The sequence below is a fragment of the Solea solea genome, chromosome 19 (genome assembly GCF_958295425.1).
Source record: "Solea solea chromosome 19, fSolSol10.1, whole genome shotgun sequence".
Lineage (NCBI taxonomy): Eukaryota > Metazoa > Chordata > Actinopteri > Pleuronectiformes > Soleidae > Solea > Solea solea.
Genome location: NC_081152.1, coordinates 13,661,310 through 13,676,483, shown reverse-complemented (window position 1 = coordinate 13,676,483; position 15,174 = coordinate 13,661,310). Strand labels below are relative to the sequence as shown.

The window sequence follows — 15,174 nt, the reverse complement described above, 5'->3', positions numbered from 1 at the left end:
AGGGGAAAATGAGTAGGAAAATGATCAGTTGCAAAAGGTTTATTTGAATAGTATTTGTGGAAAATAAAGTGACATAGATTGAAAAGTTGAAGAGGGCCTCTGATCAAACCTCCCAACAAAGATAAATATAAAATAATGATGTTTTATATTCCACCATTTTATTAAGTTTATTATATATGTATGAACCTGTTTATCTCCCTGAAACACAAACACTGTCTGCTTCGGTTTAAATCACTTCTCTGGACCTCTTCACGCTTTGTTATATAATAATCAGATTCCTCCATGTTCACATCATTTCTGCAGGTGTTATTAGCAGCACTTCAGCATTTGAAGGTAAACAAAAATATTTATTGTGTGTGCAAGAGAGAAACTTGATTAAACAACAGCGTTGTTTAGACACAGTTGCCTTTCACACCTCTGCTGCACAGGTACACACTCCTGATGAGAAGTCAGCTCCTGTGTCACACTGCACTGTTGTGTTGTGTTGTGTGTGTAAAGTGTGAAAAAGGTGTGTGTGTTTGTATGGATAAGGGTGTGATCTGAGCTTCTGCTTCCATTTGAGAGTGAGAAAAGAACTGTTTGTCATTTTGAAGACTAAAAACCATTGTCAGACACTGAGATTTAAATACAAAACAGTGAGACACACTTTTAAAATATTCTAATCTAAAAATCGGAAATAACACAGATTAACACAGTGTGTCAAAAGTTTCTACAGAAAAGTTCATTATCCTATTATATAAAGTATATAAATAGAAATATCTAGAAGGAGAATTCTCTACCAGTAATGACTCAAGTACAAACTGTGCAAAACACTGATAGATGTTATTATTATTTGTCATTACACATCAGATATGAGAAGCAGTGAGGTTATTTCCTGTGCACTGGGAAACATCAAACTGAATAATTGATCTAAAAACAAACAAGATTAAAGACATTAGACAGATGGAGGTGGGGGGTTGTGCAGGTGAGAAAACAAAACACCACAAAGTGAATAAAATGCAAAAAAAACAAACAAGGCAAAATCTTTGTATTTTAAAAAAAAGAACCAGACAACAATAAATCCAGGTGACAAGCAGACAAAGACAAGGGAAATCCAAATAAACTGAAATAGCCGTCATTCAGGAAATGAAATCATCGAGGTAACGTGTGCACAAGGAGGCGGTGCCAATGAATGCATGAGGGTGTTTCCTAATTTGGACTTCCTGTCATGTTTTATTTATTTATATAAAGAGCAAAAACTTTGCTGCAGGAAGTTTGACACGGTCTAAAGACTTCCACCGGCAGAAGGTAAAGGCACACAGTGTGTAAGATTTAGAAACTTGAATATCTTTCACCTCACCTTTCCCTCCCAAGTGTGTTGGAGAGACTTTGTAGCCTTCAGTTAACATCATCAAAACTGAAAAGAATGTTAAGTTTGTCCACTGTGGGCTACTGTAAAAACATGGTGGTCCAAAATGGCGTCCTCTGTAGAGCTGACATGGCTCCTGATCTGATCCTGAAGCTCATACAATCAGGTGTCAAGTTTTACTCACTGGACCTTTTAAGTTGGACATTTTTGTCCATTTGGGCAAATTTGTCCTGTGTGTATGGCCCATTTTTTGTAAGAAAGTCTCTCTCTTCAAATTAAAATTCTTCTTATAGATCAGTAGACTACTGTGAATTTGTTTTTTTTACTGAAGTCATTAGAGGACAAAAATGTCCACTTCCAATTATGAAAACATTACAGATTAATATCTTTTTTAATAGCTTTTTTTCTGCATAAATATCTTAATGAACTTCAGTCCTGCTCAAAACTACCAAACATTCAATCATTTTTGAGGAGTTTAACACTTTAAATGTCAGTTTAAGTACTTGATGCTTAAGTTTTTCCATACAAAATATTAGCATCAAGTCGTCAAACTGGCATTTAAACGGTTAAAATCCATACATTTATACATACATTATACAATACAGACATTTGATAGTTTTGATCAGGACTGAAGTTGATTAAAAGATTAAGCAAAGGAAAGTGGAAAGAAATATGAATCTGTACTTAGTTTTATAGCAGTTTTTGGAAGTGGACATCTTTGTCCTCCAATGGCTTAAGAGGGAAGTAAATTAAAGGGTTAAAGCGTGATGGCTGACATTTCTCTTAATTTTCAGCTGCAGAGTGGTGTGAGAAGCATGTACCATATACATATATACATGCAGTCGGATGTAAATGAGAGCACAGCAGGAAAACTGTGATGATTTTCACACTTAAGCTCCACCAGAACAATGCATCATTTCCTGTGAGGGGGAAAAAAAATTCACAGCTTATATATAAACACATGTGAGCACTGATATAATACAATATGATGTGTGTGTGTGTGTGTGTGTGTGTGGAGAGAGAATGAGAGGAAGAAAAGGAAAGAGGGACAGAGAGAGAGAGAACACATTCCTCTCTGCTGTCTCTTGATAAAGGTTTAGCTCTCATGGGAGAAGGACTGTCTGAACCAACGAGAGAGAACAAGAGATAAATACAGAGTGTGTGTCCCACAATAATTCACAGGTTTGTGTGTGTTTCCATGTGTGTGTGCGAGCGCATACCAGGGTTCACGTGTTAAAAGCAGCACAAATATCACATTTTTTTGGTGCTTTTTACTGCTTTTTAAAAAAAAAATGTTTGATGAGTGAAGACGCTGCTGAGCATTTGTTTGTCCCAAGAGCCGAATAAACTTTAAAAAAAATAAACAGAAATATAGTTGTTTTTTTAGGTGAAGCATCTACAACATTGTTTACTTTATTCCACTGTTAACACAGAGATTTGTGTGAAAATGTGTATTAAAGTAATTATTCAGGGAGATGTTAAAGCTTGTTTGCAATGATTTAAATTATTCTTTTTTCCTTTATTCAGTTCACACATTAACTGTAAATTAACCTGCAGGTCTGCTGTAGAGGTGATTTACTGCCACCCAGTGGACAACACCTATAGTGCAGAAAAAGACACCATAAAGGGAACTTTTATTTTTAGTTGTTGCTGCTCAGGTTTTATTTACTCTCCTGCTTAAACAGGTTATTGTTTGCATGTCCTTGATTGTGATGGTGTTGTAGAAAACAGAGTCAGTCTTTACTGGAACGACTTTCTACAAAATAAACAGTTGTTAAAGAAGTAGAGCTCCTTTAAGTTACTCTTAAAGGAGCTCATGTTCACTTAACATTACTTTATTGTTATTGTAAATAAAAAGAAGGTCAGATTGATGTTCTTTCTGCTCTTTTTCATTCTTGTTTTGGATTAATTATTGTTCATTTGTAATGGTTCTTTTATCTATTATCTTTCAAGAATGAAATAAAATAAATATTTACTTTCTTTCTCTCCGTATCCCTTAGCTTTCATAAGGATCTAACGCAACCCACTGAAGACTGTGCATGTGTTTGAGGGACTTGTTTTCGTCACCTTACACACCTGCACACGTTGTGAAAGTCATTGTGCTTCAGCGACGACGACGACAAGAACTAAATAATACGAAGGTTTATTAAATTAATTCCACAGAGAAATGCTCAAACAAGTAAGTAAGTAAGTAAAGTTAGTTCATAAAAACAGTTACACAAACTCATCTACATCAGAAAACCAAAAAATACACATGAAGGAAAAAAAACAAACATTGCACTCGTATAATCTCGTTTTTTGTTAGAATAATAAAATGTATGAGTTAGTCTGGTAAACGTTACATGTTATTGCGTTCCATATCCAGTAGTTGAAGCAGTGCTTTAGTTGTTTTTAGAGACATAAGACAACAGACAGACCCCAGGTGGCGCTCAAGCACCTGCCCTTTTGACCTCCTTTTTTAAAGTCATCTTGAATCATTATTAATACTTCTAATTTCATACGTTAATTTCTAATGTGGGCTTAAGTAGAGGCTAAATCAGTAGAAAATGGTTGGATTTATACTTTTTAATGTGTCCCGTTTAATTATTATTAATTCTCAATTAAAAGTGAGTAATAATGCTCGAAAATTGTATTTTTGGGGGTGTCCTTTTTTCCCTCGAGCCCCCACCTGAAACATCTATGCACGCCCCTGCTCCAGGATAAATGTAGCCGCCTTCAAAAGTGAGAACTGTCTGTGATAAAATCTCTGTGTTGTCTTCACATGTTCCTCTCTCATCTTGTCTTTGTCACTGCAAGAGGAGGAAAAATGTTAACGGTTCATAATTTAAAGGTCAACAAATCAACAAAAGCGAAAATCTTCACGATAATAGTAACCTCAGTTTCCGATGGTGTGTTTGGTGACTGTGGGTATCTGTGACGAATCAAAGTCGTAGTTCTGAGTTGCGACTTCATGAGGCATCTGAAAGCATGAGAGTGAGAGGATGAATCGACCGCCATGACAGCGTATGTGTGTGTTTTTTTTTCAGCACACGTGCTCCATGACTGACCAGGACTGGTGGAGCCAAGAAGAGGTAATTAAAGGGGTAGTGCAGCAGGTTACTGCAGGTGGAGGAGTAAAGATCTGCGTAACGCATCAGCTGACTGGCAAACAGCGTCTGTCTGGAGCCGCTGCGCAGGAGGCTGCCCATCTGACTGTACGCCATGTCCATCCTGCGGGTCAGCACCTGCGGGCACCAGCACACATCCACGTAAGAGACGAGCGCTGCGAGAAAATAATGATAACACACAAGCAATTTCTATTGGCTGTTCCACTGCGTCTACTCCTACATAACGGTCTCTTCTGAAAGGCAACACGTGTCTACACTGCAGAGAAACCTAAAGGAATACTTCACTGATTTGCCTTAGGCTTTGTATTACGAGAATAGGGGTAGTATTTTTGAAGAATTCTGCTTCCCAACCTCAGTTTCCCCTGAGTTGAGAAATATCCTCATTCTTTTCTTTGTTACGTGCCCACCAGTGACACTTGGTCCTGTTAGTGTTAACTGTTAGCAAAGATGGCGGACACTGTGACACTGTTCTGGGAATGAGGTCCCGTCCCCCTACGAGTGGGTCTAAAAAGTGCGGAATTAGCGTTGCAGTTCTAAGCTTCTGACCAAGTGTCACTGGTGGGCATGTAACAAAAATAAAGAAATGAAGATATTTCTTGACTAAAGGAGACACTGAAGTTGGGAAGCACAGTTTTCCACAAATATTACAAAGCGAAATGTAAATCGATGAAATATTCCTTTAAAAAGGACAAGAGTCTGATAGAACACCGGGAGAGATCGCCTCGGGCCATCTGTCGCATATGAAATGAGTGCATCTGTTGAGAAGATCTTAGGACAGAAAGTCGTGAACTCAAAGCCTAATAAGTAAGTTTCACAAAGTCTGCACATGAAACTCAACAAACAATGGACAATGTGTCATATCAACCTCAGCTTTAACATGTTTCCTCCTGACAAGAGAAAGATCCTTTGAATTGAAAATCTCCTCTGCTCATATACACTTCTCAAAAAAAACCAGACATTATACAATTTATATCAGCAAATATCTAAAATGTAATTCATCAAGTTTTCGTGTGTGATCTACATGTTCCCTTAATAGTTTGTGACTATGTTAAATAAATACGTCAGTGGAGAATGTGGCGCTCACCTTCATCCGTGTCTGAATGGCACTGATGTCTGGACACTCTCGACTGCCGCTGTCATGGTGTCTTCAAACCACAAACACAGACGACAGTTATGATATCAGCTGCTGCTGGACTGTGTCACACGTTCTCTTGTTGAGCACAATGTGAAATTCATGGCACCATTTGCTACTGGACTTTAAAAACGAGGTCTGTTCTTTTCTAATCTATTTTATTACATCCTTTTATTTTTATTTTTTTTATTTTTTTAGGTGTAGTGGTTATCACTCCTGCCTTGTGCAGCAAGAACAAAGGGCCTTTCTGCATGGAGTTTGCATGCTCTCCTCTTGTGATCAGGTTCTCCAGTTTCCTCCCACAGTCCAAAAACATGCAGATTTGTGGATTAGGCAAATTGGACAGTCTATTATTGACCGTAGGCGTGAGTGTGAGAGTGAATGGTTGTTTGTCTCTATGTGTCCCTGTGCTGTGATGGACTGGTGACCTGTCCATCACAGGTATCAGGTATTCTTAGTCTCCAGTGGTTGCTCATAGCTGATTAGTGGAAGCTAAGATGTTTATTTCCTTCATTTTCTTTATTGTTTTGGTAGGGATGAGGGACGGGTGAGTTTGGTGTAGAAGCAGAGCTTTGTTTTATCCACAGAAGTGTTGAACATTTGATTACCGTTAATGAAATGGCTCTCGAATTTTAGCGTCCTCCCTGTGCTTCTGCATATTTCAAACCAGAACATTAACTATGCTAAACATTTGTTGACAAAACCAAGTCTCAAATTCACACGTTTACCAAGTGACTCGGACACTGACAGAAGCACTGACCACGGTGGGACTAAACTTTAATAATATTTGCTTTTCATTGTGTGTTTAGTGGCTTTACAACAACCTGCAGGGAACAGGAAACGGGGTGGGAGGGGTAATGGCCTTGTGTAAGGAGAGGGTGTTAAGTCTGAGATGTTGGCGTCAGTGTGCCATCTAGTGGCAATGGAAAATATGGCCATTTCAATAACTTGGCAACCCTTCAAGGACCATACTGTATGTGAAAAATAACATCATGGGTTATAATGAGTAAGTGATTCACCAAATGAACTGTTTACTAAGGACTTATACACATTAGAACTGCTTAAAATGTGAGTAATACATAAGATAAACGTCAACTCACTTGTAAAGTTCAGCCAAGAAGACGTCGAGACGTTTGAGTTCATCAAACACATCTGCAGTAAAACAAGAAAATCAGCACAACTTCACAACAACAGTCAAATCAAATCACAATGAGAAGATAATGCAACGTCATGCACTTACTTTTCTTCTCCTCCCACACGCTCAGCTCTTTGGTGAGTTCCGGCACGACCAGGAAAGTCTTCCAGCCCTGACGTTTCTTAGATTTGAGGATGTCACCAAAGATGTGGTCTCCAACGTAGAGGATTTCTTTACCTTTGACATCCAGCAGGTCAGAGACCATGTCCGAGGATCCTGCAGTGAGGAAACGTAACGTAAGGTATTAGGAATTACAACAACTCTTTATGTCTACCCCCCAGAAATGTTACACACTGAACCTTTAAACACTCAAATCTGTAAAAGGAAGAAATAATCTGCTTTTTAATCTCACCTCCTGAGTAAACAGTCCCATGCTGTAAGTCGCCAGTGTACGTCCCGATCCGAAGCTTTCCCGTGTCCTGTCTCCAAAATACACTGAGTTACCAAAAGTTGCTGGGGGTCAACGCAAACATGTCAATGTGCTGGAGTGATGGACTCTGACGTACCGTGTCCACTTGTCTCAGCACAGTGCCCTCGGCGAAGAACAGCGGCTTCTTGGTGTCCACAACAATGAGGTCGAAGAAGGAGCGCCAGCTAACTTTGGGACTTGCAGGCTACAGAAAAAAATACATAAAATGACCCCGATGTGTCATCGTGACATTAAGGAAACACAGTAAACAGCAACACAGGCTTCACTTAGGGAAGATTTGGTCTGTATTTGATAGATAAAAGACGTGTTCCGTATTAAACAGATAAGGAACACACTTTGCTCCGTATTTTTGATCATCAGGTTAGTGCAAAACCATGACAGATTAGTCCACTAATGAAGATTTGTATAAGGGAAACTAAAACTCAGGCCCTGTTCATCTATACAATTATATCGATTTTCAAACTCATATTTGGATGAAAGAAAGTTGCATACTTAGAGAAATACTATTGTAAAACAGTAAAAACGGCATCTTTTCAAGTGAAAATGTGTAGTGAACGGGGGTTCCAGTATGTAGCCTATGTAATGTGCAGTTTATCAGGTAAATGGTTCCTTATGTTCCTTATTTTATGATCATGAAGTTGGCAACCCCTAAATAAATCTGAACCTAAAAAGACTCAGTACCCCTCTCAAAAACATCTCAACCGGAAGAAAAGAAAACAAGACTTTGTCTGTGGAGAAACTTTTTTACTGTCCGTTTCTGTTATCTCGTCTCTGATCCAGTGATTATTTTCTACTGCTGCTGTAGAGCAGACACACTTTCACGCTTAATCTCCAACCGTTGCAGACATAAGGTCAATTCTTTTAATGTTTAAGCAGTTGTTTTCGGTGTAACTGAATCACTAGAATCAGTTCATTAAAAAGATGAGTTCATTACTTCCTGCATGACCGGAGCACCAACTGTCTGACACAGTCACTGAACTAAAATACAGCTGAATGGGTTGTGATTCGACTCACGATTGCCGGCTTTCGCTAAATACTCCTCTGTTCAAGTTTGAGATTTGAGAAATGTCCTTGCTTGAGATTAACGCTTGTTTTCAGGATTTTTAAAGTCTTTTTATCTGATCTACAGTTCGGCATTGTACGGCATTTGATTCTCGTGTCGGACATCGCGCTCCTGACTCTTCTAGTGACGACACTCTCTGACCAATCAGTGACCAGCAGTCTGTCGACGTCACATTTTTAGTGGCTCAGCTCGCTTGGAACCTCACCAGAGCAGGTACTAAAAAAGCACCACATATTAAATACAAACGAGTAGAAGTGCACCATCTAATTTATGCATGTTTGAAAAATCTGGCAAAACCGAAAGTCACGGTGCTCTGATCGCTTTAAAACCTGAAGGTCGCTGTTGAACATTTTTTTAATTTGACATAAATGTGTAAATGTATTTAAATCACAGTTAATAAATACTGTCTTACCTTCACAGAACCTTCAAGCAGGTATTTCATAATAGCCTTGATGAGAAATAATAATAGAAAAATGTGAGATTCCTTTTGAACGTTCCCACTTGATGGAAAACAACACGTTAGACACTCACCTCGGTGTACTTGTAGTCACTATTAGTGGCAATAAAGAGCTTGGCCACTTTTTTAATCCGAGACAAGAGCACAGGGATTTTTGCCTGTAAAGATACAATGGGTTCAAGATTGCTGCCGCTTTTTTGTCAAAAATAAAATACATTTCTTTTGGTGCTCAAAATGATCAGTTTACTCACATCTTTGAGAACATACTTGTCCAAATTCTTAATGGTTCTCTCTTTGAGGATTCCCTACACAGCACACAGAGTTCATGATTTGTCAAATCAAACTTCATCATTAAAATAACAGTGTTTTTATGTCTCACTCTGTTGTGAATGAAGTCCATCGCGTCTCGAACGTCCTGAAACATTGTTCTGTAAGACATGAACAAGTCGCCGTGCTGGTAACCTTTCAGGAGGCTGCACAGAGAGAGAGAGAGAGAGAGAGAGAGAGATTTTGTTTACAGTCAATTCATCTGTGAATTTATTTTATTTACACTTTTACAGAAGTAAAAGTAGAAGAAAGGTTTGTTAAAGCTCATAAATGGAATAAAACTCACTTTGTGTATCTGTTGCATCTGGTGAAGAAGTCCACGAGACAAGCGTAGAGATACGTCTCTGCAAGGAAACACTACAGTAAGTTAAACAATACCATATACTTATATTATACATATATATATATTATTTTTTTTACAAGACAATGTATCAACGTACTAATGGAGGAGTAAATCTACAGAGATGTGGTGAAAATGACAGAAATTACACAGGGAAATATTAGATTTTCAACTAAAATTAGGCAAGAGATTTTTTATTTTTTTTAAATGTGAGAAGATAAAAAAGTTTATAAAATAAAAAGATTAAAATCCAAAAAGTAATGAAAAAGCCGGATTGATGTAGATTAACAGCGGTTCATTATATAATGATAAATGGTTTGTGCACTGTGCAAACACTGAGATATGACACACCATTGTGTGTATTTGGGTCCTATTTCTTTGTTTAACTAGTGTTAAACAAAGCAAATCATCTAAGACTTTATTGTGATTGTTTTTTTTTATATACTGTATGTAATTCCATGTATATGTATAAAAACACATAAAAAAACAAATACCTGACAGATTGAAAAGTGTGTTGAGGATGTAGAAGCGGTCAGTGTCGCCTCGTTGAATGAATTTGTTGGGATAATAGTTGTTGATTTCATCGCTGTTAAACACAGGACAAGTTAATATAATATAATATAATATAATGTAATAATACAGACTGCAAACACAAATGATGGCAAAGAGAACGACAAAGTGAGGTGGAAAACTCATCCCTTTTAATTCTGTCTGAGATATAATTTATTTTTCTGGTGTTGTTTTTGGAAATTTGAGATCTTTATCCTATGTGGCATGACTTATTGGAATGTATACATCCACCCCAAAAAACTAAACTAAACTAACTAAATTAAAAGGTTCTACATCACCCTTTGAGGAAGAGGAAGCCATGACTACAGACGAGAATGTTTCCATTGGAGTCCACCTTCAGGAGGTTCCCATATGTGGTGTCAACCACTAAACCACTACAGGCGGGAGAAGACAACAAGGTTATTGAGACAAACAACTCATTTTCAAAATGTTTAAATTAAAATTATTATTATTATTATTATTGTTTTAACTAAATGGTTTAATCCTAATATTTACAATACTGATAAATACATAAATACTGATGCCTTGTTGGTGACTTTTGATGTTTTTTGTTGTCACTATTTTATGTATTATGTGTATTTTGGAAAAGAGTTTAAGAAGATTAACTAATAATTAGGTAATCATTAAGTAATCATTCAGTAATGATATATTTATGTTATTAATCATTCATTTATAATTAATTAAACATCAGGTAATATTTACCTAATTATTAGCTAATAGATTTGATCATTTTTGCATATTTTATTTAAACATGTTGATGTATTTAATTGCATAATTTGGTTGAAAGACACTTTGTGAACTTGTTTTGATTATTATTATTATTAGTAGTAGTAGTAGTAGTTCTAATGTAAATAAGTAAAACAGAAATGAATGCTTGCTATATAATTTTAAATTAAATATATGATGTTTTTATATTGGTTTAATGTTTTAATCCTAATATTTAGAAAGAAAATAAATAACCATGCAGTGTTGATGACATTATTTAGTGTTTCCATTAAACACATACATGTAGAGTAGGTTACTATAACTCATGTTCTTCAGTTATGGTAGATAAGGGAGCTAACCGTGTGGGGAAGCTGGGGTCATACGTGTAACGCAGAATCTCGTGAGGATAACCAATCGACACCATTCTGTCTCTTATCAGCTCAAAGCCCAGGCTCTCGTAGTCAGGAGACTTGTAGACTGAAAACACACACACACACACACACACAATAAAGCCAGTGAATCCTGTGTGACGCGCTGCAGCAGAGAGAATATTTTAACATGCCAGACTATCATTAAGTACCTGCCAGTGTGTAGTCCATGTCAAAGCCATAGCACTTGACGTTTTCTAACGTCAGACTTCTGTTCACGAAAATCCTGGGATCAAAGGCAACATGCACAGAAAACAAACATTGAATTCATTTTGTGAATGAATGTAGTAAATGTAACTAAAACATGTCTTCACCTTAAAATGTAGTAAATGACATTATGGGGACTTATCTTTTGTCACCATAGATTAAGGTCCCTACGACAAGTAATAACAGGTACACATTATTGACATAATAATATTCCCCTAACCCTAACCATCACAACTAAGTGTCTAACCTTAACCCCAACCCTAACCCTAACCATGTATAACCCAATTGTCACCGTAAACCTAAAACCAGGTCTTAAACCTGAAAAAGCCTTTTAAAGTTGTGAGGCCCAGACCAAAATGTCCCCACAAAGATAGGTTTCATGTTTTTGGGCTCCAGTGCTCCACATTCATTCTGTGGTGGATTTGTTTGAATGCATTATTTTCTCAACATACAGTATGTCCTAGCACAAACGTCCGGAGGTGCAAAGTAATGAATTACATTAACTTGCGTTACTGTGACTGAGTAGGGTTTTTTTTGTACTACTTTTTAAAATCATCGTACAATTTGTAATTTTTACATTTACTTAAGTTTTTTTTTTGGATGAACTGTACTTCGCTACGTTTTAAATCACATCCGATACTGACTAAAAGCAGGTCTAAATTTGATTAAATTTAAATTAAATTTAAGCAAATTAAATAAGTGCATCATTGTAGTGAATGATGAGGACAGGTGAATTGGTGCTAATTAAGGTCCCTGAGTGAGTGAGAAAGTGAAAGCATTTGTGACCTTTGACCCATTTTGACTGATACATTATGTGTGTACATACTTTTATTTTGTCAGCAATTTAATTTGTAAAGGTTTGCCTTTATTATTATGTATATTTTTGGACCAGTACTTTTACTTGTACTTCAGTAAAATTTTATCAAAACAGTGGTACTTTTACTTGAGTGGAATATGTCAGTACTCTTTCCACCTCTGCAAAATGCTGAGGTCGTGTTAATCCTTATCAGTAAATAAATAAACACAAACAAACAACAACAAATCTGGTGGAAAAATGAAAGGAAATACCCCTTTCTTGTTGATTTGTGTTTACTTTAATGGCATTTAAAAACAAAAAACAAAAAAAAAGCTTATCTAAAGTTTGACTGGAGTTACCTAAAGGCCTTTAGTCCTGCCTCACCAAGACCCCACAGCAGGAGCAGCAGTGATGCTGGGTGGAGTCAGGAGATTTTATCATGACCCTCAATTAGCTCCATTATGTTCAGATAGCAGCAGACATTACAAGCAGGGTATCGAGGAAAAGGATAAGATGTGTGATGTGTTTTTTTCAGTGCATCTGTACTTGGTTTCCTATGTCACTCCTCTTTATCAGTGACACCCTGACAGAGACGGAGAGGCCTATCTGCAGCGTGTCCAGCTCAACACTCCCTGACAGTTCATCCATATAGAGTTGCGGTAAATAATTCACCTGCGAGCTCTTGTTTGGTAAGTGTGCTGCTGCCAAGCATCAAGGATCTTCCTCCTGAGATCAATCTAGCAAATAAAAACTGGCAAGGAGCAAGAGAGGCTGATGCTGGGGAAAGTAGAATGATTGATTATATAGATGATTATTATAAAGGGTAGGCATCATTCAGGCTGACTGATGGAGACAATTTTGCCTCTTTTTTTTAAACTTGTTTTTACATTTTGCTCTCAGAAACATAAATTCAGTCATCAAGTCAGTAAAACTTTATGTTTTCATTCTAAATGTATTTGGCAATTTAGCTTTTTTAATAACTCGTTTCATGTATTTAATTAAGTTTATATGTTATTTTCATTTAGACTATAGTGCAGTCACAACATGCAGATCAGCGACATTTTTTATTTTAGTTAAGCATATTTGTGTCACATTTGTTTTTAATTAAACTCTAACTACTTGCATTAACGCCAATTGTTATACATATTGTTTAACTTATAAGCTCAGTTTTGTTGTCCTTTTTTTGTAAATATACAGAGAATTTAAAAAAACTGAATCAAATTCCAAGCATGTATACATTGGCCAATAAAGTCAATTCGGATTCTGTTTTATTAGATGGAGGAAAATTATATTCACTTTTATTTAAATTATATTCACATTTGTTTTAAATTATATTCACTTTTATTTAAATTATATTCACTTTTGTTTTAAATTATATCCACTACGTTGAAATGACTCTTTCTCTAACTCTTTTCTATTTGTTTTACCTTTTAATATTGACCTGGCAACAAACCTAATTCTTATTCTGTTAAATATAAATAAATAAATAAATAAAAATTCCCTTGCTTTTGTTCATGTAAATGTATCACTGACAGTGTTGGGAACATTACTTAATATTACTTACAAAAGTAATTAGTTATAGTTACTCACTACTTGTTCCAAAAAGTAACTGAGTTAGTAACTGAATTACTCTATAATAAAAGTAACTCGTTACCATGGAAAGTAACTATTTGTGTTACTGTTAAAAAGAAAAGTTGCTATATGTCAAAGAATTTGGATTTGTTTGTGTATTTTTCACAAGTCAGTTGAAATGAGTAGAACAGGTGTTTGTACATAACTTTCTATATTTATTGCACGTCGACAGCACGATGTTTATCCTGCACTTCAAGTATTATCTTTGTAAGAAAAGTAAACAGTTACACCATATAAGTGCATTTAACTCTAGCAAATGAAATCAAACTCTCTCAACCTGAGACAACAAAAGGAAACTTTTAAACAACAAAAAAGTGTGTTTAGCTCTGTAGTCTTATTCTTAATTAAACAAATCAAACTCTCAATAATCGGTGTTTTTGGCAACTAACTTTGCGTGTGCCATTGTGAGATGCTTCATTAAATTAGAATTGCTTACAACGGATGTCGACAAAGTTTTGCTGCTTCATCGATTCTCTGTTTAGCTGTTGTGTGTTTGTGTTTGTGTTTGTGTGTGTGTGTGTGTGTGGCGCGTATGCTGGACTAGTTTACCTCGTTATTAACCCGCCTCCTCACTAGCTGTGAGCCAGGGGTGCGTTGGGATTACACAGTTTATTCAATCAATGCATAGTAACGCACCGCATTTTACGTCCAGTAACGTTAACGGCGTTGTAACGACGGGAAAAGTAATAAGTTAGATTACTGAGCTGAGAAAGTGCTGAGCTTCAGTTCATGTGTCGTTTCATTAATATGAATTAAACTTACTTCTGGTCAAAGTCTTGTTTCTGGCTGTTCTCTGGGCAGCTGCTGGCATCTGTGTCCATTGCGTCCATTGATGACGCAGTGACTCATGTGTCCACAGGAAACTCAAACTTGTTTCTCATTGCAGATGAACTTAAATGCCTGGCACTTCTGAAGGCGTGGACCTGAAAGTTGTTTTCATGTTTAAATGTGCAGACTCAAACTCCTCCCTGTGACTTTTAACTTTTAACATCGGTGATGTCAAAGGCAGCGTGTCACGCGCATTCAGTCTCTCACCCTCAGCATCTGTCCAATATTCGTCCAGCAAGACTTGGAGCGTTTGCGCGTGCAGATTGTCTTATCAGCGGCGCACACATTTTGGAGGGGCTGCGCGCTTGCGTAGTTACACAAGGAGTTTCCCCCGAGTACTGTCAGTCTGTACTGTTCTGAATGTTTCACTTCTTTTGAATAATGATGAACTCATTTGGTTACATTTCACTAAAAAGCTTTAACATGATCCTGCAGAAATATGTGAAGATCTTAGTGTGTAATTTCATACAAGCAAATATCAGGAATATAACTTATCTTTAAAGTACATTTGGAAGGAATTTTACATTTTGTTAAGAATCCATGAATGAAACAAACATACACGTGAAAATAGGTGTTCAAAATAAACCTTAATATTAATCAATAATCTTA

General features: G+C 36.7%; 1 protein-coding gene across 1 annotated transcript; it reads right to left on the bottom strand.

Moving 5' to 3' along the window:
• Nucleotides 1-801: 801 nt before the first annotated feature.
• On the bottom strand, nt 802-14,664 carry nt5c2l1 (5'-nucleotidase, cytosolic II, like 1). Its single transcript, XM_058618151.1, has 18 exons — nt 14,500-14,664; nt 11,255-11,328; nt 11,034-11,151; nt 10,248-10,343; nt 9,894-9,985; nt 9,346-9,403; nt 9,112-9,205; nt 8,984-9,037; nt 8,807-8,890; nt 8,688-8,723; nt 7,289-7,396; nt 7,135-7,201; nt 6,828-6,998; nt 6,688-6,739; nt 5,540-5,600; nt 4,396-4,572; nt 4,223-4,307; nt 802-4,137 (listed from the first exon to the last, which is right to left on the bottom strand). The coding sequence occupies exons 1-17, from the start codon at nt 14,565-14,567 to the stop codon at nt 4,224-4,226; spliced, it is 1,494 nt and encodes a 497-aa protein (XP_058474134.1). The 5' UTR covers nt 14,568-14,664; the 3' UTR covers nt 802-4,137; nt 4,223.
• Nucleotides 14,665-15,174: the final 510 nt, after the last annotated feature.